The 27,882-nt window shown below is 37.7% G+C and overlaps 2 protein-coding genes across 5 annotated transcripts; one reads left to right on the top strand and one right to left on the bottom strand.

The window, feature by feature from the left end:
• Window positions 1-798: 798 nt before the first annotated feature.
• znf692 (zinc finger protein 692) lies at window positions 799-27,614 on the top strand. 3 transcript variants are annotated; one of them, XM_058784461.1, is made up of 12 exons: window positions 799-1,053; window positions 1,509-1,627; window positions 7,514-7,601; window positions 24,214-24,714; window positions 24,788-24,857; window positions 24,948-25,025; window positions 25,104-25,208; window positions 25,296-25,346; window positions 25,567-25,645; window positions 25,853-25,967; window positions 26,941-27,040; window positions 27,222-27,614. In XM_058784461.1, the coding sequence occupies exons 3-12, from the start codon at window positions 7,586-7,588 to the stop codon at window positions 27,502-27,504; spliced, it is 1,398 nt and encodes a 465-aa protein (XP_058640444.1). In that variant the 5' UTR covers window positions 799-1,053; window positions 1,509-1,627; window positions 7,514-7,585; the 3' UTR covers window positions 27,505-27,614. The 3 variants fall into 3 exon arrangements, with proteins under 3 accessions (XP_058640444.1, XP_058640443.1, XP_058640445.1); XM_058784460.1 differs by lacking the exons at window positions 799-1,053; window positions 1,509-1,627; window positions 7,514-7,601 and adding exons at window positions 21,597-21,888; window positions 22,414-22,601; window positions 22,974-23,005; XM_058784462.1 differs by lacking the exons at window positions 799-1,053; window positions 1,509-1,627; window positions 7,514-7,601 and adding an exon at window positions 22,467-22,601.
• Window positions 16,212-21,343, bottom strand: lpxn (leupaxin). Of its 2 annotated transcripts, none has more exons than XM_058784465.1 (9): window positions 20,957-21,343; window positions 19,869-19,993; window positions 19,305-19,357; window positions 19,072-19,171; window positions 18,626-18,895; window positions 18,364-18,537; window positions 17,673-17,754; window positions 17,375-17,523; window positions 16,212-17,172 (listed from the first exon to the last, which is right to left on the bottom strand). In XM_058784465.1, exons 1-9 carry the CDS (start codon window positions 21,027-21,029, stop codon window positions 16,906-16,908), a joined length of 1,293 nt encoding a protein of 430 aa, XP_058640448.1. In that variant the 5' UTR covers window positions 21,030-21,343; the 3' UTR covers window positions 16,212-16,905. The 2 variants fall into 2 exon arrangements, with proteins under 2 accessions (XP_058640448.1, XP_058640450.1); XM_058784467.1 differs by having other exon boundaries at window positions 19,895-19,993.
• Window positions 27,615-27,882: the final 268 nt, after the last annotated feature.

The following is a 27,882-nucleotide window of genomic DNA, read 5'->3' as shown; positions in this document are numbered from 1 at the left end:
GTATTGGCAGAGCACAGTGTTATTCACACAAAAACACCATAGTGGTAACCCACAGGACAGTGCATAATGCAGTAAGTATTAACTAAAAACATAAAGCGTAACATATGTACTGATTTAAAAAAGAAATCTAAGTATTTTGACGAATAGAATGTGATGTGTCCTGCAGGGACTTCAGGGAATGTTTTGCTGTGTTTCATCGAAATTCTAACTTATATTTTTTTCTACCTGTAAATTTGCACGTATTATCTTGCTAAACATATTTTAAGTCATTCATTTTTAGTTCCATAAACATTTTTTAATATTTTACAGTAAAATTGCATGGCCATTTTATCCATAAAAGCAATTGATCACTATGTTAAGGTAAATTCCAGTTATAGCTATAGGCCACATTGTTTTTCTAATTAAACGGAAAATATTTTACATCTATTTTAGGGAGTAATCTGACAGTCAGTTCCTACAAGATAACTTTTTTCCTTTGATTCTTTTCCACACAGCACAAACGTGTTGTTTTTGTAAAAAAAAAATGTGCAGTATTCTGTATAGAAGGCATGCCATCGGGTCTTTTCACGCTTAAATATTTCATTTCTGGCATTGTACCGTTTACCCTCAATTCATCACTGTCACCGTCTATTTGACAGCAATGCGCCGTGGCCATTGAGTCTAATCATTTTTGCATGGACGTGTTCTGGATCGAAGGCATAGCTATGATTAATGAATCTAAACATTGTAGGAAGCAATGCCTGCAAAAATATATTTTAAGTTTGTTTTTCATTCCAGGTCTCGTTAAGGATGTGTAATTCCTGCCAGTACCACTGGAGAATGCATGGCGGTGTTGAAAGCCAGTTGTCGTTTTTCCATGGTTCCAGCTCTGGTGCCGTGACCCGTGTTATTGTCCGAGTGGACGGCCGAGTGACAGTGTCAAGTAGTGGGCAATTAATCATAGGGATCCGTCAAAACGAGTGCTACATAGAGCTCTGCTGGTGACAGCAGAAAGGGTCGACACAAGAGCCCCTTTGTGCTTCCATCACGTCTCATTCTCCAGACTCTCCACAGGTCCTGTATGAGGCTCCAAAGCGGGCGTACTTGCTCTTACTTACTGTATATTTTCTGTCGGCTCAGTGATTACACCACACTGATTACAGCCTTATATTTGTTTATGTGAGTGTGAGCCTGCTCAACCAGGCCTTGATGATGTGCAGTATCAGTAAGTTTTAAAGCAGCACGTTTCAATCACAAGTGTTGATGAACGATTAAATTATATATCTGGCTACAGTTTAATGAATGATTCAAGCTAAAATGCCCTTCCTCGCAGTTTCCCCTGCGTGCTGTAGTTACAGTAAGAGATTCGCCGAGAATCAGTTTTCAGTCTGAATGATAGATAATCCCGTGTAATTGTGTTATTCTACGGCTCATCGACCGTATGTGCCGTTTAGTGGGTTTATTTGACTATTACTCTCATGGAGATCCCACATCTGCCTTCTCTCATTATGTGTGTTCTGTTATTGTAGGCTTTTCCCTTCGTCCTTGTCTTCTGTTTCACCTGTGGCCACCTGCAGATGCATTTACCTGTTGAAACCATGCCTTGCAAGAGTTCGGGGTCTGAGGGTGATTTTCACATTCTTGGCTGGTGAGTGCGCAACGCTTTTGACAGAATAGGCCTAGGCCTATTGCTGGATCTGCTCCAGAACTTGAAGCACATATATATATATATATAGATAGATAGTGGAAATAAAACAGTTGAAAGTTAATGTTCTGGTCGTTTCTTTAATGGATGCCTTGGGATGCATACGCTTAAGAGCTTGTACGTGTTTTTTCTTAAAGGGCGCACGTATGCTCGCAATGTCATAGTCCATATCTGCATTCATTCACCTCAGCGTCAGACTGAACTCTTCAATTAGACATTCAACCAAACAAACACCCTGACAGACCTGTGCTCTCATATGCCGTCAAGCTGCTTTTGAGATGGAGTGGATAATGTCTTTCACCTCAAGGTTCCTCAAAACGTGTGTTTTTGTGTTCCTGGGGCTGAGAACTGACGCTTTGACGTTTCACAGCGCACCCCAGAATGAGCTCATGATTCATGATTCAATCAAGACAAAATCTCTCCATATATATTTAAAGGCCTTTTTTACTTTCTTTTTTATTTATTTATTTTTTGAGCTTGTGCTAATTTTGATCTTTTATTTATTTTATTTTTTTGTGCATTACCTGCTTTCTCCATACCTGTGACAGTTTAAAGGTGCAGTGTGTAATATTTAGGAGGATCTATTGTTTATCTTTAAAAGATAGCGCCCTCTATTGCCCATTCACAGTATTACAAGAGGCTGTGAGAACGAACTAAAGTCACTGTGCTGTAACCTAAGACAAAGTCAAACAAAAGGGAAAGTTCCCAGTGAGAGGGTTACGAAGAAATTAAAATTAAAATGACCAAGCTCGAACCATGTAGATGTTTGCTCATCCTGACAGACAGACATTGTCTGTTCTGTATCTGAATGTGATACAATACTGTAGTCAACTTTCAAACAACTTTTAAATTGTCCCCTAAACCCAAAATAATACAGCTTTGTTCTAAATACTGAGGTATTGTTGTGGTTTATGGTGCTCTGGATTTCCTAAGACAGTTGAGGGCAAAGAGGTTCTCACAGAAGGGGGTTGCAAGTGTCATTCAGGGGTCAGTAGGCCATGAGTCAAATGAACTAGTAATAAACCAGCCTGTGGAAAAATGCGCACTTAAGATTTCACAGTCTTCATGCCAAAACATGAAGAATTTGTGTAGTTTTGACAGCAAAGTGTAGCAAACTACAAAAACAATAAAGGAGAACGACTCTTTTATGACTGTTTGAAGCATCTGTTGTGCGACGCTTTCCTGGCGTGTGCTCACACGCAGACAAAGACTGTCAGGATATCTCATGAATCAGTATGAGAGAGATGGAGAGAAGGAGTGAAAGTGAGAGGTGGGGGGAGGTGGAGAGATTCAGATGATGATAAGATTGGAAAGCGACAGACGCTTTCTGTGAGACTGTGATGGAATTTCTTACAGATCGAATTCGACAGTGTTGCTGCTTCCAGGGAATATCGGAAACTGTGGATGGAATTGTTTAGCTTTGTTTGTTTGATGTTGGAAAAGGCTTAACTGGCTTGTTAGTGTATGTATAGGAGAGAGCGGAAAAAGAGCGTTTATGCACATTTCTGTGTTCTTAACCTCAGAAGACACTGAACTATCACATCAAAGAGCTTGCAAACAAAGGCTTTCCATAATGCAACACTGCTTTCTTTTTAGATCAGAGATTATATGTGTAATTGCGTGATGATCTGTGGGGGACCCCTGCTATGGCTTCATCTGTTACTGGGGTCTCTCGGTGTTACAGTCTGAATAGACTGAATAACGGCATCTTTTCATGATGCAACTATACAATGAGATCCAAAATTACTACTGGTTAAAGATTGTGGTGGTTGAATATAGTGAGACCTGGAAGTCTGGATTTGAACAAAAGAAATCATAATATTATGGAAATAACAACCTGGCCATCATTGTCAGGCAGCAGTTCATTCACATTCACCACAAATCGGCTTATCTTTGTCCAAGAGATGCTCACGCATAGCAGACTGGCAACAGGGATCCAGAATTTCCCACAGAGACAGAGGTACTCCGTACTGAAGCCGGTGTAAATCACATATTCTCCCACCGTGTAATTATAGGGTTTGCAAGAGCACTTAATCTGACCAAAGCAGGCAAACATTTATTGTCATAAATTTGCCAATCACAATGTTCTGACACACCGTTAGATGTAGTGTATCATCTTCTGTTTAAAATGTACTTATGTGTGTGTGTTTGAGACAGAAATGGGTGAGGGGGGGTGGCCAGAGAGCTGCCTAAGAAAATACAGAGAGGCCTGTTTCCTGGCTGCAGCGTACTGTGTGGGGTTTTATGAGTGGTGAAATCTTAACCATGTTTATCTAGTGTTTTTCCAGTATTCTTAAAGAACATCTTAGTTTCTTGACCTGGATTGCTTGTCAGATTTTGAAATGTTTTGGCATTGGGTGGATGCTGTGTGTGTACTTGGTTGACAAGGAAGCCTAGTTTTTTTACATTTTTATGAATGTTGTTCACAGTGGACACTCTTCAAATACTAAAATGTTTTAAAAATTATTATTATTATTATTAATCCAGGTAACTACTTACAGAACATCATCTTGTCTGCAAAGTTTCGTACCTTACGTAATAAAGGCACAAAAATCTTTCTGTTTTACTAAATTTTATTTAAAAACCTATAAATATGTGTAAAAATCGAATAAAAACAGACCAACAAATGATGATTATTTTTTATTATTAACAAATATTCTTATTTGTAAAATTTTTGTCATATACATTTTTACGGAAAATATTTTCAATATTCTTGTAAATTTTTTACTGTTGTTAAGGGAGGTGAAAGGTCTAAAAACTAACATTCGGTTCCATCTATTACTTTCAAATGGTTAAAAAATATTATCAAATGATCAATTCAAAAATACAAAATAACCCCTTTAGATGGTATGTTGATATGAAGACATCTCTAAAGTCCTGCAAAAATAGATGGTTTGCTGATTGTTAGCTTTCTCATGCTGGTGCTTTTAAATGTTTTTGTGTGTCCATGCTGTGATTTGAGGTTGTGCTGATTATTTCTGCCTCAGAAATCATAGATAAATCACAGCGGGCCAGCGGGCCATGGGAGCGAGATGTGGACTGCTTCCCCAGTCTGTCAAGTGGACAAAATTGCAATGCCATTTTTCAAAGCTCGCAGAAGTGCATTACAAGTTTTGTCAAACTATACTTTCTTGTCATGCTTCGAATGTCCTTCATGAAGTTGGCTACTTCACCGGATAAATAAAAGTCAAATAAATATCTTGTCCAGTATTTTATGTCTTACATAAATGACTGAAAGGGGAGACCAAAACAAATTTAATGACATAAAGCTCTCCAGGGATACTATAAGTGCAAGTAATTTTCTCAGGAGGGAAAAAAAATGCTTTGCTTTCCTTTTCCATGAAAGACTCTGCAATGCTTTCTTCTACAGTTTGTTTTCATCCAGTGCTGTCAGTAAACAACACAATCAGGTCCTGTCTTTTCTTGTTCTGCTGTATGTTTTCAATTTCAGCTCACAAACAGTTGTTGCTCTCTGGCTCAACCCAGAAGCAAAGAGAAGCTGTCAGTACAGACATGATAAAACCTAGGAAACATCCCACCCATCCATTCCTTCAATGATCTACAACCCTTCTTCTCAACGAACGGCACATAACCGAGGAAAAAAAAAAACCAGTGTGAGTGTGGGCGCTTCCAGGAAAAGCTCAGCTCTCATTTTCTGCTTCTCCTGCTGATTCTGAGCATGTGTCTGAGCTTTTACTGTAATCTACAGTACGCGTAGGAAAAGGAAACGCGCGTTATGCTGTTTTCATTTTGTGATTTGTTTATTGTCCTGCCAGCGGCCTTGGCCTGACGTGCCACATGTTTGTGCAGACGCATTTCACGCACAGTTTGTATGGAAGAAATTATGCAAGTATGTGTATTTCTGTGTGAGACATGAATGAATCATTTTCCAGCCACAAAGAGTAGTGTTGAAATCATTATCATATTCAGAACAAAATCATTAATCAATAACTTTGATGATGAGGTGGATGATAGAATGCGCACTTGTAGTGTACTTAAAATCTTAAAATAATACATTAAAAAAACATAAAATGTCAAATTAAAAGTTTTACTTTAAAGTCCATTTTTAATAATAGCTTTAATAATTATTTGCTGTGCTTTAAAGAAGTACACTTACAGTATTTAACTGCATTATTCATTATTACATTTATTTGAAATTAACTAAATTGTGACTTCATGATTGCAAAAGTGTAATTACAAATATATTTAAGCATGTGACATACAAATACAAAAGTACATTTTAGTTTTCCATAAATGATTGTCAGACGTTCAGCAATATACCTTAACCATTCTTCAAAGACAATAAAAGTATTTATGAAATGATGTATAATATAAGCAGATCAAAAAAGCACTCCTAAGATCAGCTAATTTTATTTAGAATCAATTTAAAGTGTAATATATTTTCCTTTTATTATAAATAACATGCAGTTAAGTGTCTGGAACCATTATATTCAGAAGTATGTTCTTTTAAAGTATATTATTTCTGTAATGCATATGTGAAAGTATGCTAAAGTGTACTTGTTTTTCACAAAGGGTTTGCATTTCAGATGTTTCAGCGAGACTCAGTTTCACTGTGCCGGACCCCCTACTAAAACCTGTAGGGGTTTGTTTTAAACGCGTGGGCAAAGGTGAAGGACTCTGTTTGCCTAAAACACACACCTCTCAACAGGGGGTTAAAAACACAGCAAGGCCCGTATGCAGACAGACAGCTTGATTAATGGCTGCACTCACGGTCCAGCCAGATTCGTGTGGTATCAGAGATGAGATGCTGATTCCTGCTAAATCAATCTCAGATAGTTGCAGATTTGCCGGTGTTGAGTCACGTCATATCTTAGATGCTGTACGTGATAGCGCCGTTTCCCTCAATTTGATTTAAATGAGATGAGTGCCTTGTGCTCAGACATAATAAAAAACAGGCATTCCGTGTGATGCATTTCCTCAATTTTTTTTCCACACATGGAGACATGTTATGAACCACTTTTATTTGTTTCTGTTTGTAAAACTCCCTTCTCAGGACAAGCCAGAGCCAATCAGAGCATCATCACGTTCTCTTATCATTATTTGTCAGGTCTAAATGATGCATGGATGGATGAGAAGCATGCCAGTACTGTAATCTGATTCTCTTATTCGGAATGAGATCACAGCTAAATCGTAATGTGTCGTTAAGTTGAATAAATGTTTCTTTTTTTAAAGAATGAAGAGAATTCTAAGAATGTTTTTTCTGAACTCTGTTATTTAAAGTTATTTAAAAGGATTAGGTACATTTAACCACATTTTTTATATTACCCATAAAATTAAATGTAGCATGTTATTGTAAAAACAAATATAAAACTGTCAAACAAAAAAAAAATTTAAACTAAAAATGTAAATGAAATGCTTTGATCAAACTATTTTATTTCCATAATTTCACATATTTCCAAGTGAAACAGGATATTCAATGAGAAAAATGTAGTAAGGCACTCTTTATCGGCTGATCAAGTTTAAGGGGACAGATTGAAAATATAAAAAGTGCAGTGTTGTCTATGAAGCGAAACAAGTTTTTCTTTGTTTGTTTTTTTAAGATTGCAAAGGTAAACTTTAATCTTTTTGATGACATGATGCAACACTGACTTAATAAGACTGCACAATAAGAAATGTGCTTTAAAAAAGCTAAAAAATTAAATTAAATTAAAACCTAATGTTAATAATAAATTAATGGCTTCTGAAAATAAAAATGTGTCATTGTTAAAATATATAAATACATATGTATATATATATTAAAATCCTTGACAGAATATAATATAATGTTCCAGTTTGTAATTGTATTCATCTTGTTTTTTTCTTCATCAGATATCCAGTCAACTGCTTCAATGTGTTTGGAGACAGAACTTCTGTTTTGAAGATGCAGGACTCAGACAGTAAATGAGCCGCGGTGTAGGTAATTGGGAAAATAATCCCCCTTGAGCTGCAACAGTGTTTTTTTGTTTTATTTATTAAGTGGAAACAATTTCATAGCCTGACCACCACATACCATTCAAGAGGAGGAAAGAAAGAGATGAAAAATTGCAATAATCCCTTCTTTCCTGTTTATCCTGGCTCAGTATGATGGAATGTGATACTCTGATAAAACAAGGAATCAATGTTTGATGCAGAGAAAAAGGGTTTCTAATGTCAGACGGACCCTAAGAAGTTGTAAATTAAAGTGGGAAAAACTGTGTTCTTGCACGTATGAAATGTGGTGTTAACTTAAAACAGCAGTATAATTTGTAGGGGGACTGAAAAGCTAAAAAGCAGAGCACTTTAATCAATGTTTTGCAAAAAAAAAAAAAAACACTAAAGTTTATTTGTCTAGCGAAACTTGTGAAACGATGAAAGATCCCATCCATGCATACTCATACACTTTATATAAATGATAAATTAGGCCTAACTCTATGAGAAATCACAGAGGTTCCTGTTCTTTTCCAGTTCTGTTCTATTTTTTTTTTTTTCTGATCACCACACAGCTATGAAAGCAAAAATGCAGACCTGCCCTTCAATCGGTGCTCAGAGTCTGCTGGGGCTTTGTTCAGGGGATTTTGCACATGGTTAATTAGATTAGATTAGCACAGATTCCTCTGCTATTCACATTAATAAGCTTGTCTGTGTGGGTGTTTATAAATGTGTATGTGTGTGTGAGAGAGGGACTCTTAGTGTTTTCCATGACATGGGCCAGACAGACCCCCAGGCTCAAGTCTCTCCTGACAGAGCCTGTGATTTATCTAGTATGACCCTTGTTTCAAATCTACACACACACACAGAACGATCAACTAAGTTCTCATGTGGTTAACCACTCCTCAAAGAGACAAATCTCTCAATAATGTTTGAACTCCCTTACGTAGTGTGGAAGGCGCTGTCCCTCCAAAAAATACAGTTTATGCTGAAACATAATACCACTGCAAGTAGGAGAGCCATACACCTATTTTTAATTAATATTTTTAAGGGGCTCTTTTGTAACATTAAAAATAGGTTTACTGTCACTTTTGATCAATTTAATGCATGCTTGCATAAAAGTATGAATTTCTTTCCTTCAAAAGACAAAACAAGATCAGACACCAAACTTTTAAATACTACACTGAAAAAAAAATAACTTGTAGGATCAAGATTTACTCAATTTTACTGCTCTGTTCAATTTAGCTGTTATTGTCAAATAAAATATTGGACTTAACATTCATAAAGAAAGTGAGTAAATATTACATATTCAATTTCTTCTATAGAATTAAGTAAAATTTACTTACCTAAGTTAAGTATAATTAACAAAGAAAATAAGTAACTTTAGCTTGGCCATTAATGTAACGTTACATGTCAGCTAAAGAGGCGCACGACGATGAATAGAACAAATGAAAGTCTTTTATTAATAATCCACAGTAGAATTCCAGGAGAAAGGAGTAGCAAAACACGTGGTTAACTCAATAGCAGACAAAGAGTGGAGCGAGAACACAGGCTTTAAATAATCAATGTAATCAAAGGGGAAACAGAAACAGGTGAGGAGCTAATTAACCAATAAGGGAACTAAAGAAACTAGGTCAAACATGTGACATAAAACCCCCTCCCAGAACGGCGCATCCCCGCGCCAACAAATATAGTCCAGAGGAGGGCGGGTGGGGGTTCTGGAGGTGGGCATGGAGCAAGAGGAGGGCAGGCAATGGGAAAGGGGCAAAACCAAAAGTCAGTCCAAGGGGGAGTGGAGGGTGGGAGGAGCCTGAAGCAGGAGAAGCCAGGTGGTTATCCAGAGGCCAGCCAGGATGGTGGCCCACGGCGGAGTCGACGGTGGGAGGAGCCATGGTGGAGAATGGGCCGACTGATGTAGACTGCACTGCTGGAGAAGGAGACCCAGGTGGAACGGGGCAGACAGAGAGCCGGGACGGAACTGAGAATCTGGAGGGTCAAGGCGGAGCTGAAGGCTCAGGCGACTGAGGCGGAGGCGGGGATCCGGAAGACCGCAGTGGAGCCGGTGTGACTGAGGATGCAGGTGGAGCCGGAGGGAAGGAGGAGCCTGACAGAGCCGGAGGGATGGAGTGACGAGGCAAAGCCAGAGGAGTGGAGTCCCGAGGTGGCGGATGGTCAACGACTGACCAAGGCAGAGCCGGAGGGACGAGGGAGCCCGGTGGAGCCAGTGGGATGACGGGCACCGGTGGAGACGAGGGAGCTAGGAGCCGAGGTGGAGCCGATGGGTCGGAGGACCGAGGTGTAGTCAAGGGCCCGGAGACTGGGAGTGGAGACAGGGGATCCGCACATCTGAGCGGAGCTGGAGACTGGAAGTCCCGAGGTGGCAGAGTAGAGCGCATGGCAGGCGCTGACTGAGGGTGAGCTGAGGGACTGACAGGCATCAGCGGTGTTGGAGGCGAGGCACTGGCTGGTTTGGGAGGAGGCGGGAGAGGGAGGCTGGGAGGGAACACAGGAGGTTCAGGGCTGGACGGGACCAGCGGAGACACAGGAGATTCAGGGCTGGACGGAACCAGCGGAGACACAGGAGATTCAGGGCTGGACGGAACCAGCGGAGACAGGAGATTCAGGGCTGGACGGAACCAGCGGAGACAGGAGATTCAGGGCTGGACGGAACCAGCGGAGACACAGGAGATTCAGGGACACAGGTTTGTACTTCTCCCCACCAGTTAATAAGGTCTGTCTGAAAAATGTCCTTCAGTTCCTCTTCATATCTCCCAGAGATCAGTTGCAGCTCACCCACAGTCGTAGGAGTGTGGGCGGGGCTTCCCTCCAGGTCCTCGAGCACCACTAAGACTCCCTCGACGACGGACGATGTTGCCGGCTCACGCACTTGGTCAGTGGATGGTAGTGGCTCAGTCGCAGCGGGCTCAGGCTGTATCTCCGTAGATCGGGGTGACGGCTGGCTGGTCTCTGGTTCGGGAGTGGGGCTGGAGTCGTCCTCGGCGGGGCAGACAGAGAAAAACAGTCCATTATTCTCCAGCACCCACTCCACACAAGCGGCGAAATCCTCTTTGGGACCGTTCGCTGGCAGGCGTGCCTTACACTGCTCGCTCAGGCTGATGATGTAAAAAACACAGAGCGAGCGGTCCGGGAAGTGTGTAAGGCACGCCAGATCAAGAAAGTCCCTTGTATGGTCCTCCAGCGAACGGTCCATCTGCTTCAGGCATAGGAGTTGGACTGCGGGCAGGTCCATTCTAGGAGAGGACAGAAAAAAAAAGAAAGAAAGAAAAACACAGCTTAATTACTCACTGTTTTGGTCTGCTATTCTGTAACGTTACGTGTCAGCTAAAGAGATGCACGACAATGAATAGAACAAATGAAAGTCTTTTATTAATAAGACACAGTAGAATTCCAGGAGAAAGGAGTAGCAAAACACATGTGGTTAACTCAATAGCAGACAAAAAGTGGCGGGAGAACACAGGCTTTAAATAATCAATGTAATCAAAGGGGAAACAGAAACAGGTGAGGAGCTAATTAACCAATAAGGGAACTAAAGAAACTAGGTCAAACATGTGACAATTAAAAGTTTGAGTAATTTTTACTTAGTCATGGCTCAACTAGCAATACTTTGACTTCACTCAATATAGCACTGAATTAAACCATGCTTTTAAAGTGTATGTTTTAATCAGAAACATCTAAGTAAATAATACAATAGATGTCATGTAGACACCATATCTACATAGTAATGCGGCAGTCACCTGAACACAGAGACTTCAATACCGTACACATTACACAACATTCTGTGGTTCGTTTCTGAGAATGTGTTATTTTGAGTAGAAAATGAACTCCAAATGTCATAAAATTGCAAGTTACTAAACCTAACAACAAAAGCAATGATAAAACAAAAAAAGCAAAAAAAAAAAAAATCAACCTTAATTATTCATGTCCCAATGCATGATGTGAACACCGGTATCAGAAAAGTTGAGTAGGTTTTACTTAATTTTATAACGTTGATATTTACATTTGAATTACTACAAGCTTGAATTGAGTACTAATAATTTTCTTTTTTTTTTGGCATTTTTGCCATTTATTGTGATAGGATAGTTTAGAGATGACAGTAAGCAAATTATTGTCTAAACTAACTTTTTCATGTTGAAATTACATTTGTTTTTCGTGTAGAAGATACATTTGTATTTCCTTCACCACAGAAACATTTTTATCAGTGTACTATATATAAGTAATCTGATTTTGTAAAATCTTTAATCTGATTTTGCCATCCAAGTAAAGTTATTTGCATAACGTTATTGTGTAATTTAGTTTTGTGTTTGTGTTTTTGACTTTGAGGAATCAGGTCCTGTAGATGACAAATGTCAACATGTTTTCCGATCAGCGCTGGGGCAAGTATCGCCCGAGAGAGCTCTCTGTCACAGCCTTCACACTTCCACAGCTCTCAGGGGGTCAGCAGAGCGTGGAACTGACCACCCTCAGCAGCCTCTGAACGACAGTAAATCAGACCTTCGTGAAGCTGCCGCTGCACTTTTCAGGTTCAGGGGAGGAGGAGGAGTATCAGATGAGGGGGAAATGAGAGGAGAGATGAGAGAGGAGGATTTAGTGTGTGGGAGGATTGCGGTCTGAGGTTGATTTGAAGCTCTCCCAGGTTGCCTCCGATCGCTGCTGTCTCCATAGTTACTTTTCTGTTTACGAGGCAGAGTTTTGTTTTTCTTTTCGAGTTCCGTTGGTGACTTACTGCACACACGAGTCGCATTTCAGAGGGCCCACAATTGATAAAAACATATATTAAAGGACAGTCCACCCAAACAAAGAAGATGTTTTGAAGAATTTTGGTAACCAAAAAACCATTTGGTTGCCAACATTCTTCAAAATATACTATTTTGTGTTCCACACAAAAGTTATACAGTTTTGGATCGACATGAGGGGAGAGTAAATGATGACAGAATTTTCATTTTTAGGTGGACTATCCCTTTAATAAAATTCTTCAAATGAATGGATTCTTGGGCACCTGTTTGAAAACAGTCATTATTTAGCAATGCAAACAGCTTGTTGCATTCTCATTTAAACCATGAGTCCTTACTTGAGTGAAGGAATTAGTGGCCAAAACTCAGAAGCTGAAGGAAAGAGAGCGTGAAACCACAGATCAAATGATAAAGAGGAAAAAAAAGTTGCCTGGCACTGGGAGCCTCAGCTAAGCACTACAGGAAGTCCTCTGTACAGAGAAGCTAGTCATTAATCTGATGTGATACCTGCGCTAGGCTGGCTGTGGGCCAAACCAAATATGGGTAGCGGCGGAGGGAATGCAGCCCGTTTCCTCCGGCTTTGAATGAGCTTGTCTAATTAATATATGGGCTCTGTGTCACCAGGATGCAATTAGGGGGTGTTGAAGTTGTCACTTCTTGTCTTCGTTTAAAAACCACTCTTTAGAGGGCAGTTACTTCAATACACAGACTTGAACTTTGTGCTCTGTAAAGCTTAACTTTAACCTTTTAGCTAAAAACATCATTACATATGAAGTATTTTTCATTTTATTTTTGGAGATGGTAGTAATTCAGGATTTGCCATGGAAATGGAAAGCTTCAACTGAATTACAGGTCACAGCTTTTGTCAGGGGTCAGTTATTCTCACTGAATTTTTCCTGTATGAGGTGTACGAGAAGAAAACATATAATTTTTCATTATTAATTATTTTATTTATATATTATTTTTATACAAATAGTTTCTAGTATATTAAAAACAGAAACAACAAAAAACGAGGAATGCATTTGGTTTTATTTCAATTATTGATTCTATGACTTTTAAAAATATATATATTTTCCCTAAATAACACAAAATGTCAAAGCTTTTCCATATTACAAAAATGCATAAATAAACAATTTTCTCTGGGTTTTTAATTTTTTTTTTTTTTTTTGGGAGGGGGCGGGGGGGACTTATTTCTGACATGTATTATCTCTTCGGTCAAGTTTAATTTTTCTAATAAATTCAAGTGTAGTTAATTATGTTTGGCTTTTTATTTATTTATTTATTGCATTACATCACTGCCTCACATATTTCTAAATTCAGTTTTTCTGTGGTCTCTCTAACATCTAACTTTGCACTGGCAACCATCTGGATCAGATAAGAATTAATGTTACTACGTGTCTCCATGTTGGTGATGGAAGACATGTCAAATAAATCAATAAAACACCGCTTTGCTGACACTCCTGCATTTCACGTTTGCTCCATAAATAGATTAAGTTACATTTGACTTCATTGGTTTTATATATAAGTATCACATACAGTTAATCATTTTGGCATCCAGTGGTCCACATTCATCTTTCCAGTCCTTTATAAGGAGTCTGAGACCGCTGAATGTGGTTTTGTTCATGGGGTTACACACTCACTGGCTTGTCTGGCAGTGACATACTGGACACTTATTGGCTTCATTGTTTATTATGGGAGTGTGGTCTCAGGGTTGCCAGGTTGGGCAGTATTTATGGTGCTTTGTGACCCATGTCGTGGCTTTGTGGATTGGTGGGGTGACAGAGAGGCCAAGGTCTGGTTCAGGTGAGGGTAGTGTTTCAGAACGACTCCCCTCGATTTACCCTCCCTATAGGATCCATGGGCCAATTCACCCACCGGCCTCCTTCAGCCCTACAGCTGTAAATGTCACCTGACTCCAGCCACACCAACACATATTGACAGGCCTTTTATTTCTGCCGCTTTAACGAGGTTGAGTGCTCCTGTTTCATTCCCCATGGCTTTAAAGGTACTGAACACTATAGCCCCCAATACTTCTCTCATATCGTTGAAGCAAGCTGGATGGTTATTGCTTTTAAACAACAGTTCAAGATACAAGGGGTTAATATTGAGTAATTTACATTTTATACACAAAATTGCCAGGTATTTTATCTAATTTGCCTCTACCAATGCAAATATTTACAAACAAAGCAACAGAGTTTTGTTCCTAAATGAATGGTAGTGTGTGAATGAATCAATGACATACTTATAAAGACATTCACTTGTTTCATTCCTGAATTCCTGAAAATGAACAGTTTCGGTTTTCATGGACTTCCATTAAATTTTTGTCCATAAAAATGGGAACCAACACTGTGTGACTGGTTGTTTTAGTGATCCAACCGTAGTGAGTCTCAAGTTCAATGAACTAGACATGTCTGATTCAATATGAATCAAAAACCCAGAGTGATACAGTATGTGCTCAGAGCTCAATATGTGCTCATAATATCATGCTGAATTCCAACCTATTTAAGCTCTATCCTGTCTCTGAAAAAATAATAATAATATTTTGAGCAGGAGGATGGAGTATATGCCTATCAAACTGGGAAAAATAAATACAGCACATTTAGAACCCCCCAGCAGCTGTATACCACGGGACCAGAAGTCAGAAGGAAAGAAATCAAATGGACCCAGATAGTACAATTCAGGTCGAATGCAGTGTGGTTCCAAACAGAAACCCCATTCAGGAAGTTCTATATTAGAGCTAGATTAGCAGTTATTTGAGCAAAGGGATAGTAAACAGAGAAGAGGGAGCAAGAGAATATGAAAGAGAGCAGCTTCTGTTGTTTTGTGACAGCAACGTATTTTAATCCAGTCTTCATAAACCAGAAAAGAGAGTTCTAATGTAGTGATGACAGCATGATTTATAAACTCAACGCTTACACATGTCTTCCCAACCACTGCATTCTGTGTTCCTCTTCCCTTCTCGCTCTTGCTTGTTCCCAATTTCTATTTATGAGAGGAAGATATTAAGAGCTTTTTCTCAGCACTCAAAATTTGACAGAAGAATATAAAACAAGATCTATTTGGTAGTTTTGTGTTATAGTATGAATTATTATTTTTTTAATTGGCTTTAAAAGTTTAAAATACTTGGCGATCCCAGCAATTAAAACATAAAAGGAGTGCTTTCTTTTCAGTTACAGTATGGCATAATAGTATTGTCATAGTGAAAGCATTTAACTGAATTTGTGTCATTTATGGTAAGCGAACGCTAGATTGAGACACTGCATTAAAATCTTAACTTCACCACATACTGTATGAGTGTTTGTCCACTCACTGTGGGTTGTTCTTGTGGTTCATGACTGTTATGGTGTGATAGACATCTTGATCTTTGACCCATCCTCCCAGAAAGCAGCTGTCATCTCTTACCATCAAAGAGAATTCTTTGAAGATGAGAAGGCACGTCCTTAAGTTACTGCCTGGCTTAACCTTGAGTAACAGTGCAGTGAGCTGACAAATCAAGGGATCTTGAGCAATACCTACTGTATAGTGATGTTCCCTCATGTGACAACAAAATCAACAGGCTTCTGTAGAGTTCATGTATATTCAAGCAAGAAAATGTTGGTCGGTGTTATTTTAACCCTTTTTGAATGTTTACAGAAAATGTCCCCATGATGTCACTCTAATGCATGGGCTATGAAAACACATGGGTATTAAGTTAATTAGGCTCTTCAGTCTTCTTAGTCATTGAAACCTTATTGAAATAATAGTACATCAGCTGCATTTAAAAGACCCAGAAATCTCCTCAAAGGCCTGCGGAGATGTATGTTTGTTTTGTTATGATATGAGAGCAAAATTGAATTCATGTCATAGTCTACTTGAGTAAAAGACAATGAATCAATTAAATGTTTTAATTTTATGAACATTTCAGATCTTTAACAAACATTTTTGTTTTGTTCAACATGTATTACAACAGCTTCACTGATGATATAATTAAATAATGACATTTAACATATTGCCATAGTTTACTTTGTAAAAAAATATAGTAAACAATACATTTTTAAGATGTTTTCTGAGTACAGTTTACACTGTCTTGCATTTGACTTGCATTCTCTAAAAAGGTTTTAATTTTTCCATGAAACAAAATAGAAAAAATGGTGTATGTATCACTCCTTCCATGCTATTTCTTTCTAAAACAGTGGTTCTTAATCAGGGAGTCGGGGCCCACTAGGGGACCTCAGGGGGCAACAGGGTGACTTTCAAGTATTTAAATAAAAAAATAAAAAAAAAATACTAATATGTTAAAATAATCTTAATTGAAATGCTGAAAAAAAAACTGAAGTCACATTTTTATTTGTTTATTTTCCCTCACTAAATATTGTTTTTATTGAAGAAAATACAGGTTTTAACACTCCTGGAATCACAAAATGAATCCTGGTTAATTCATTTAATATATTTTCTAATATATTAGTATATTAACTTGTTTATTTTATATTTACGTGTATATTTTAGATTAAGGTGTGGGGCCTTTAAAAAGGTTGAGAACCACTGCTTTAAAACCTTGATTTTGCTTGAGAAACATCACGTTTTTCACACAAAGAGTTTCGTATGACAAACCGCACAGTACGGCTTGCCTGCCTGCTCCTTAAACACTCCCTGACTCAGTTGCCGAAGGCAGAACGCACACACAAAGTGTTCAGGGTGAAACTTGCGGTCCAGAGCAGCGATGCAGCGACCCGAGATGGGCTCTCCGCAGGTCCCACACAGAGTGCCCTGTCTGGAGTGATAGTGCAGGGAACAGAGGGGCCGACCGTTCATCTCCAGGAAGCAACCGTCTGTAAAAGGCTTCAGGCAGTCCTGGAGAGATATGCAGAAAGAGGGTATTAAAGAAACATTTAACGAAGAAGAATGTTCAGGAGTGATAGATTAGGCAGGTGAAGAATTCACCTTTGAAGCTCACACAATAGTACAGACTGACTGACTCCATATTCCTTATTTATAAGGAGTGAGTCACATGACTGTATTGCATTCCAGCCTTCAACGCCACTAATTCACTCACCGCACAGACAAAGCAGTCGGGGTGCCAGGTTCCATTGGCTGCAGACAGATAGTTCTCCTTCACTGGCTCTCCACAGCCGGAGCACTTGGGTGCAAAGAGGCGGTAGAAATCCCTAGAGCAATATGGTTTACCATCTCTCTCCATAAACCCTGGAAAAGACAGATTCATTCAGTACAAACGGTCATTTCTCAAATGACGACCAGATCTGCTGACTCGCAGAATGTAGTGTGGAATGTTCTTGGCATTCGTGTGGTGATAAATTGTTTTAGTTTAATTGATAAATGTGCAGTTGTCTCACCATCAGGTCCAAATAGATCTCCACAGTGGCTGCAGAAAAAATGTTCTGGGTGCCATGTTTGATCCATCGCTGTTAGAATGTTCTGTGCAAAACACAATAAATGATCACACTAAATAATTAATTTGCTTGTGAAGTGAAAGAGTTGAAAATCACATTCCACATTTATTTATTTGTTTGTTTATTTAAGTTAGTGTTGCATTTTTTTGCTATTTAAATTCAAATATAGACTCTAATTAGTTTAATAGTTGTGTCTAGAGCAGTAGTTCTCAACTGATGGGTGGAGGTCCAAAAATGAGTCGTATACAGCAGGAGAAAAATATAATAATATTTATCTAATAAAAACTATATTTTTGTTTTAAAAAATATATTTTATGTTTACAATAAAAATCAAAATGGTATATATAAATAAATTTTAATATGAAATATAAATTAAAATAATAAACAATAATGTATAAATTAATATTATGGTTTTTATTAAAAAAAAGATTTTAAAAAAGTGTTTTATTAAAACACACATACATATAAACATTTAGGTTATTAATTAATTTTGTTTACTTATAATACTACAATAATTTGTAATAATTCAGTTACTGGATTGAGTCATAACTTTTCCAATTTTCAATTAACATGCCTGAGGAAATTCTAACAAGGAGCTTTCAGAGAGTAAATAGAGACAGATATGGCAGGTCACCTGAGTAATAGAACCCTTGCAGTAAGCGCAGCGAGGGGAGAAGAGGTTCTGGTAGTCTTTCTCACAGTACGGCTTGCCATCTCTCTCAAAGAAACCACTTGTGCCCAGTTCCTCGCTGCATGCTGTGCACACAAAGTGTTCTGGATGCCACACCTGACCCAGAGCTGTGATCATCTGCAGTTTGGAATACAGGATGACATGTTTGTTAGTACAGAAAACTGATTAGTAATTTGCAGATTTGTTGTCTGCGTCTTGGTAGTACCTTCCCAGCTATACACTTGCCACAAGAAGCACAGTGGCCTTTGGCAGCTGTCTGGACCCCCATTTTCTCCATGTCTGAGCTGAGAGAGCCCAGCAAGTCGTCTATAGCATCCACATTCTTGGATACTTTCTCTGACAGAGGAGGATGCAGTGGTTTCTTAGCCTCTTTTTGCTTTCCACTATCACTTTCTTCAGCTTCCTCTGCTTTTTTGCCTTTCATTGATTTGTGAGCCAATGGAGGTGGGTTTGATGTGGGAACTGGCTCTGAAACCTTACAAAATAAAGCATTTTTGGACAATTTTAATGGTTTTTCTTTCTGTAATTGACAAGTGGGCATAAATTAGGAGACTTGCTTATACTGCCCTCTTCTGGTGATACTCATACTGTGCAATAGTGATTTAACAGCAGCTGATGCATGAACTGATGACCACCCTATGTTTCACTCACCTCCAGGCCTAGCCCTAGCAGCTCATTCATGATGGAGTCGAGCTCTCGCGTAGCTGTGCCGGGACTCATCACTCCGGCCTCCACAGGGACTGGAAGCACACTAGAAAAAGATTCTTCTTATTGAACTGCTGAACCTCCAAGGACACCATGTATGCCAAAAGCTATTTTATAAATAAGATACATCAACGGACAGGCTCTTTTCTACTGCAGATTTTGGAGAGAGGTGGATATACCTGTAGGGATTACATGTCTTTCCTGGACCAGCAACAAATCCAGAGGATTCAGTCTGTAATGGGAGGAGAAAGACATTAGAATGGCTCAGTTTGGGACTAAATACTGAAAATATTTGATAGTTCAAAGTTTGGGGTCGGTAATATGTTTTTTTTTAATTCAGCAAGGATGCATTAGATTGATCCAAAGTGACATCAAAATAATGTTTAAAAATTATTTTTATTTAATGCTTCTTTTAAACTTTCGATTCATCAAAGAATCCTGAAAAAGAAAATGCATCATGGTTTCCACAAAAATATGAGCACCAAATCAGCATTTTAGAATGATTTGTGAAGGATCATGTGACACTGAAGACTGGAGTAATGATGCTGAAAATTCAGCTTTATTGTCACAAGAATAACTTATACTTCAAAATATATTCAAATAGAAAAGAGTTATATAAAATTGTTATAATATGAGCATAAGAGACATATCCTACCAGCCCCAAACTGTTTTTGAAATTTTAATGCTTTTCAAATTCTTGTTTAAATTCAATTTGAAACTGAATTGGTCTGAAATGTTATTACTTTTTCAAGTTGAGTTGTGTTTTTACTTTTAACCGAGGCTCCCAGTTGGAGAGTTTTGGGTGGAATGGGTGCAGGAACATTTGAAGTCTGGGTGGAGTTCTGAGCCAACTCCTCTAAAAGCATGTCTGCAATATCAAATTCACACATCAAACACCTGCACTGAAATCAGTGACACTGAACGCAAACTTTGACACGTACACCAACCAAAAAAAAAATATAAAAAATACGTTACACTGAAGTAACCTAATCATGGTTATGATTGAACTAAAGGAAAGCCACTTTACGTTAGCAATCCGTGTCATTTCCTGAGGAAGTGAAAAGACACATCGCTGTCATTGCAACGGATGCAAAACATAAAATAACAAACACATGAATTTCAAACTTTTGCCACACTTTTCTGCTGACATAGAAATATAGAAATATAGACTTCTGACTCACTTCTTCCAAAATACCAAGAAAAATAGGAGCTTAAAAAAAACCCTTCACAAGAACATCAATTTATTCTTAAGAGTGACAGGAGTCATTACTTCTCACATGCAGAGAAGAAAAATAAATCCTTAGCATACCAAAGTGCTATACCAGTAAAAAATGTATATATATTTATTAATTATATATATCAATTTTTTTTTTTTTTGGATGACAACACTTCAAACTCTCTCCTAGAATGGCCTGGGTACACAAACCTGTTACATCCTGTTACATCTTCAGGGACTCTACACACTGATGCTGTCGTTTGGTTCAACAGCATCAGTGTCGATTCATTAATGTGTTTTGTCTCTTTTCTAAAATATCACAGCTTTTCACTGATAATGCACTGGTCGCATTGAAATGTGTGCCATGCTGATGAGTGTTTTAGTCTAATACGAGTAAACCAATGAAACAGTCACAGAGCAATTCTCATACCACAAATACCTGCTTGTATTCATAGGTCACAGTCTAAATGAGAACATACCAGAGAATTGTAGTAAAATGATAGAAAATAAACTTAGAAAATCATCTCTGGATTACAAATATGTTACATCTTCACACTGATTTAGACTTCATTGTTAGAATGACATGTAGAATAGACGTATAGTTGAACAACTCACCGAGTTCGTCCATTGTGGTCTGGGCTGTGAGATGAGATGTAAGCAGCGTGCGTTGCGTGTTCCTAGTGAGCATGTGTGGTAGGTTGATCTGATGTATGCAGCTGTGGGTTGAGCCCAATCTCACATGTGAAACTGATGTTGCTTCCTTTTTGAGTTTTTGTCGTTATACTCCTTATCTCATGTCTTTCACGCTGTTGCATTTTTGCTACTGTTTGCTAACAGGAACTTTTAATGTTTTTAGTGGCTGTGTGGGCCCTAGAAATTAGATGAGAGTGTGTGCCCATTTATTCAAATACTTTAATTTTATTACTATTATTAGCCTAGTTGTAGTAGTAATAAATGTAGCGGTATTACAAAACCAAGTGTACTTAGTCTATATTTCAGAAAATTATTGAAAATGTTAAATGTGTAAATTATAGGCTATTGAAATCATGACACACAGCGTTATTAAGGTAGTTTGCTTAAGAAATGTAAACAATAATATGCATAATACATTCTGTTATTTTGTTTGCGCAGTTATACTTCTTAGAAATTACTTAGATCAAGTATTTTAATGCTTAAAACACTGGCTGATCATATAAAATAATAATATGGCACAGATGTTCGTTTTCGGACTACATTTCCCATAGATCCTAGCTGTGCCGCGAAGACTTCTGGGACAGGAAACTTCCGATTTGCTTTCTGTTTGTGCAGCTCGCTTGTCATAATACTCTGATGACAAATTTCACATAATCGCATTGAGAAGATGAATTCAGCCAATATTCATAAGTTTCTGAGTAACGTTAGCATCTCTTTCATCGCGAGGTGTTTTTAATCCTTTTTATCGAGTTTAGCGATAGACTGAGTTGATCAACTGAGCGGGTCCTCCTTAAAAGGGCAACCGTTTGAGCAAGTGGGCCCCGCAAACACTATCGCACAGGGTCTTATTTAAGGTATGTGAGTAGTTTCTTTCCTGCTACTTATAAGTTGTCAGCTTAAGACATATTATTATGCATATACATATAATGCGTCGTGAGAGCAGCTGCTGTTGGCACTTTCCATGAACAGTAAAAAATATAGCCTGAAACTTTTAGAATCTGTGTGTTTGTGTTTCCCAACAAAACACTTAATGTTTCAGAACATAATAGTCAATATCAATTAAATTTTTTTAATGAAAAATAAAATACAGAAACTATGTCTAAATGATTTTACAGTAGTCATAATTAATTAACCATAAATAATAATAATAATAAATAAATAAATAATATTGATAAATTAATTTATGCAGTTGAGCTTTAATTGAAAATAAAACCATTACAGTGCTTTTACAATACCTTTACGATTGATATTATTGCAAATATGGCATTTATTGAATAATTTATTCATTTGCCTGATGATTTTAGTCCACATTTGTATTACAGCAACAAACATACAAACCTCTCTCATCATCTTCACCCGATTTCTTTCTCCATCTTCAGTGTTGTTTGAGTGGAAGTGTAATGTCGTCCACTAAAGACACTCAGCGCAGTCAGCGGCGCAGAGAGCTGGATGCCCGCAGGAGTAAGTCTCGCGTGCGGCTGGGCTCGTGTCTGCAGAGCTGGGGTCAGCTCAAAGAGAAACTAGGCTTCTCTCTTCACTCAGAGCTCGCTCAGCATCTGCTGGAGAGGTATAATACAGTCATCCTGTTCTGCAGAGAGATACAGTTACCCTTAGACCCACTAGATGACAGTTCGTTGGATGCACGCTCTAGAATTCCTGTTGAATTGCATCTGCAGTTGTTGATTCTGGCTTTGAAGATGAGACTCAGATTTTTTCCAGTTGTTCTGATCCAGCTCCAAATCATACAGGGAAAAGACAGGAATTATGAGTGAGCTTAAAAGAAAGTATAGGCAGAAAAGCACAGATGAACTTGTGGTTTATGGAGTTCTAAACATATTTAGGTTTGGCTGACAGCCAGGTCTTTTGGTGGTGTGTGAAGCGTTATACTGTAGATAAAATGTGGTCTAACTGACGATGGCATTTGCTTCATGTTTTGCAGCTATGCTTCAAGAGTTTGTATCAAGTGCTCAGGTAAACCACAGATTCCCTCCTTAAAGGCATAGCTCACCAACAAAAGGACAAGTCTGACATAATTTATCATTTATAAAGTATATTAACCTCTGTGATTTCATACAGTATTTCATAAGTAAATAAAACATATTTTGTGTTAAACATTCAAAAAATTAGATTTTCTTTCTTAGTATTTTTGTCTTGTTGTCCATTTCATATATCTGAAAATTCCTGAATCAAAATGCATTTAAGAAGGAAAATTACTTAAGATATTGTTTTCTGAAAAATGTATTACATTAAGTGAGTTTATGCTTCTCTCAATGGAAAGAGACAAATAATCTTGTTTACCCTTTAAATGAAGTTTATTTTTATTACCCCACAAACATGTATTTATTTATTTATTTATGCTTCAAGCATAAACTTGCTTAATTTTGATAATTGTATTTATTTATTTTTTTTCAGAAAACAAGATTTAATATCTTCAGTAATTTTGGTTCTCAAGTAAATGAATCTTTGTTTTAGATATTTGTACTGAAATAAAACAAGACAAAAATACTAAATAAAGACCCGTTGACACCAAAAATGATAACTATAATATGAGGATAACTACAATGATAAATGCATTAGCATCCACACCAATGCACTATGAAGTTCTGTTAAAGCGCACAATGCAGTTATGTTGTCTACTGCTTTAAATGCTCAAGCTCTTTAAAGTCGGGTAGATTCTGATCAGCTGGAAAACATCATTCTGAAAGTGATTCCATTGATATTGTTGCTCTGTTTCATTGTCGTTATGACTGTAGTGTAGACTTTCCTATTCTCACAGAATTAGAACCATTATTAAAACTTTATAGTTATCGTGACAGTTATTGTCTTTGATGTGAACAGGCCTTAAAGGGATAGTTCACCCAAAAATGAAAATTCTGTCATTATTTACTCACCCTCAAGTAGTTACAAACTTTCTTCAAAATATCTTCCTTTTTGTTCGGCAGAACAAAGAAATTCATACAGGTTTGGAACTACTTGAGGGTGAGTAAATGATGACAGAATTTTCATTTTTGGGTGAACTATCCCTTTAAGAAAATGATTTTTTTGCAGTGTTTTTGGCCTTGTTAATCTGCTACAGTCACAAAATCTATTGGTTGCTCAGTGCATTTGGTATGTGTATATATATATATATATATATATATGTTAAATGTCTACTCTGTTTATACATTGGGCTTCTTTAGGTGATGGGATAGGAGAGACGAGCACTTTGTCAACTACCAAGGAGTCTTTGCAGGAACTCATCCAGATGGTCCACAACCATGGACAGACGTGCCCTCTTCCCCCTGTCCTGCATTCTGGCACAGTCAAAAAAACAACGGAGCGAGATCACAGCTCTCATGCAGCAGGGACAAGAGAAGCTGAAACTGAGTCCAAAGACTCATCTGAGGTGGACGTGTGTCTCAAATACACCTGTGAAAACGGACATTGTTTTTTGTGGTCTCCTCTTAAGAAGGTAATGACATCGAAAAATCAAGGTGGTAGAACTGCATTTAGCCCAAAGAGACTCAAACAACGAGGCAGGAGGCGGCTGAAGGAGCCAGACACAGACATGGAAAGACAAGAAGTGGTGGCTAGATTAAAAACTAGACAACAACAACAAGAAAATGCTGAAGTTACCACAAATGACACAGAACAGAAACACAAGACAAGATCTCAAATGTTTAGGGAAAACAAGAATGCAGGTAATTGTTTTTAAGTATTTTTCTCAAAGAAATATGCTGTTTTTGTTATTCCTAACAACAAACATGTGTTAAGGTGTTACAATGACTCCTGAGACACAGGAAGGAAATGATGTGGCTGTTGACTTTTTACATTCAGAGCATGGGTATATATCTTTGCATATTTGGTTGTTTAGCTGTATTTACAATAGTTTGTTTCAGTTTTAAGTCTCTTTGATTTTTTTTCTGATTGTCAGATCCCCAGCAGACAGTGATGAGCTGACAGGAGATGGACCTGCAAGAGTTTCCATTGAAAACCAAAGTCCCACTGATGTGTTTGTGCTCTATTCAATCATTCTGAAACACATAATGACTGAAAAAGACATAAGTTAAAGGAACTCTCTGTCTCCTAGCAATGAGGAAGTTGCAGTGCTGAATTTAACAAACAGAGGGACCCAGAGTAGAGCAGATGAGACACACAATGCCAACAAAAAGGCAGGAACTCTTAAAAATATCAGGTGATTTGTCTAATAGCACGTATTTCTGTATTTTGATTCCCAATAAGTTGAATGGAACCCTAAAATTCTGTACATTTTTCTCTCCAGGCCACAATTACTGAAAGATGATGTGTCCGAGATTGGTGGCAAAAGAAAACGGTTATATTATTTAATTTTACAGAGATAAATATATTAGTTAAATATGTATTGTATATGTTTAAAAACATTTAGATAGTATTTTATATTTCTGTAGCTTTTTCATGTATAGAACAGTCATTTATTTATGTATTTGGTTACATTTCCATGGTTTTATTTTGAATGTCCTGTTGTATCATATGTTAACGTCATAATTAGATGATACTTATCTCTGTGTTTACAGAAAATCAACATCCAAAGTCATTTTGCCTTGCGAGTTTGAAGGCTGCGATAAGATTTTCTCCAGTCGGCAATATCTAAATGTGAGTGCTGAGTCAGTATTGATATGTCCATGACACATTCATTAATCTTTACTGGACTAAAACAGCTCTGAGAGAGAAGAACTCTAATTTCCATTATTCTGCACTGATCCGTGAGAAAATAAACTTTATTTAAATTAGAAATATGATGACTGCAAGGTTTTATATGACAGGATGGCAAAGTATCTTACAATCTGTTCTTCTCCACAGCATCACATCAAGTACCAACATCTCCAGCAGAAGACCTTCATCTGCTCGCACCCCACCTGCAGCAAGTCATTCAACTTCAAGAAGCATCTGAAGGAGCATGAAAAGTTACATAGTAGTGAGTTTTTAGTTCGTATGAATGATATTTGTGATAAATGTCATCCAATGTACTTCTGGACAGGCACTATATGTATGATCCAGACAGTATCTCAACATTATTTTACAAAATGAATATGGTAATTCAATTCTTCTAATCCAGTGGTTGTTAGCTTGTGGGATGCAGGTCTGTTTTGCAGGCCAGTGTTGAATGTAATAATAAAATGGAAAAAAAAAAAAAAATAGGTTTAATAACTTTTAAAAGAGAGAAGAAAACACTTACCATGTCCATTGTTGTTACTACCAAAGGCTGGGTATCTAATTAGACTCTACTGTATTTTGACACAAATTTATCTATATTTCATTCAGTTAATTTGGTAGAAGATTAAAGAGATGCCAAAATGGTGAAAAAGAAATCTAAAAAATTTTACAAATTTCTCCCACGTTTTATTAGGTGTATTTAACTACAACTATATTTACTTTAATAAAAAAATAAGTTGTTTTACAGTGTTTTTTACTGCTATTGAGGTGGAATACAGGTAAGGTTAGGGACAGGTTTGGTGGTATGGTTAGCTTTAAGGGTTGGTTAAAGAGTAGTAATAGGGTCAACAGTGTACTTAGATGTAATTACAGAAATTAATACATATGTAATTACCTTAAGGTATTTTTAAATATTACAATATAAAAACATGTACTTACAAAATAAGCGCATTGTATCAAATGATTATTTTAAATGTTAGTACATCGTAGGTAGAGACACTTAATATGGAAGTTGTTTCAAAAAATGTCTACAAAAACAAATAATGCAATGATATTTTTATTTAATATAACATTAATACTATTAATATTGTTGTAATTGTTGGAATATTGTTAATTTTGTTGTCCGATGTAAAATCTGTATCCGGAAGCAAAGCCACTGATTAAGTACAGTAAATAGTAGGGATTAGTGTTTTTCATGCTGTGGTTCTCTCTGTATGATTCTTTGTGTGTGTGAGATCAGAGAGACTATATCTGTGAGTTCTGTGCCCGGGCGTTCCGAACCAGCAGTAACCTGATCATCCACCGTAGGATACACACCGGAGAGAAACCGCTGCAGTATGAGTTTCACCACACACATGTGCACTAGGCCCTTTGTTTATGCCAAAGCTTGCGTAGCTCCAAAACTAATTTTTACATGAACATCCCATCAATATTTAACAGAACAACTATATTGCTCAAGGCTTTGCTACTACAATTTTCAGCTCCAGATCTAACCCGCCCCGTATCTCTTTCTCAGGTGTGAGGTGTGTGGCTTTACCTGTCGACAGAAAGCCTCTCTGAATTGGCACATGCGAAAGCACAATGCTGAGAGCACCTACCAGTTCCCCTGTGAGATCTGCGGTCGCCGCTTTGAAAAGAGAGACAATGTCACGGCTCACCGTAGCAAGAGCCACCCAGACTATAAAACACCCACTCCGGAACTGACTCTTCCCCTTCCTCCCTCTGACCCACTCCCACATCCCTCGGGGCAGAGCGGATCTTCCCCTTCTGCTTCCAAGAATCACACTGCTTTAGAATAACATTTGTTATGTACTGTTTTGATTAAATATGTAACAATTTGTGCATCCTTGACCTTGACCAAACTCTGCTGTGTGGCTAATTGGTTTTAATAAAAAAAGCTGAGAAATTACCATGTGATGCATATCTGAGACATTAATTTGTTTTTTGGCGGTTTTTAAAATATAAATAGGTGTTGTTTTGCCATCATGCAGAGGCTGTATTTATGTAAAATGACCTAAATCAGCATACTCAGGTCAGTGTATTAATTAATAATAATTTATCATTATTAAATTTGTCATTAACTTCAGTATCACACATTGTTCATGGGCAACTATGAGCCTTCAGTAATATGGTCAATACCCATTAATTGTCAATTTGTTGAAACTGCTTTTAAAATT

Source organism: Onychostoma macrolepis, chromosome 08 (genome assembly GCF_012432095.1).
Source record: "Onychostoma macrolepis isolate SWU-2019 chromosome 08, ASM1243209v1, whole genome shotgun sequence".
Classification (NCBI taxonomy): domain Eukaryota; kingdom Metazoa; phylum Chordata; class Actinopteri; order Cypriniformes; family Cyprinidae; genus Onychostoma; species Onychostoma macrolepis.
This window is presented reverse-complemented; position numbering and strand designations above follow the sequence as displayed.

What these genes read in the sequence shown, in the direction of transcription:
- znf692 (XM_058784460.1), top strand. Translation starts at nt 22,435, where the DNA reads ATGTCGTCCACTAAAGACACTCAGCGCAGTCAGCGGCGCAGAGAGCTG. An exon ending in GCTCAGCATCTGCTGGAGAG is followed by an intron (nt 22,602 to 22,973) that starts GTATAATACAGT and finishes CATGTTTTGCAG; the next exon opens with CTATGCTTCAAGAGTTTGTA. An exon ending in CCAGTCGGCAATATCTAAAT is followed by an intron (nt 25,646 to 25,852) that starts GTGAGTGCTGAG and finishes TCTTCTCCACAG; the next exon opens with CATCACATCAAGTACCAACA.
- lpxn (XM_058784465.1), bottom strand. Translation starts at nt 21,029, where the DNA reads ATGCTCACTAGGAACACGCAACGCACGCTGCTTACATCTCATCTCACA. An exon ending in TGCTAGGGCTAGGCCTGGAG is followed by an intron (nt 18,896 to 19,071) that starts GTGAGTGAAACA and finishes TTATTTTGTAAG; the next exon opens with GTTTCAGAGCCAGTTCCCAC. An exon ending in GCAAGTGTATAGCTGGGAAG is followed by an intron (nt 18,538 to 18,625) that starts GTACTACCAAGA and finishes TCCAAACTGCAG; the next exon opens with ATGATCACAGCTCTGGGTCA.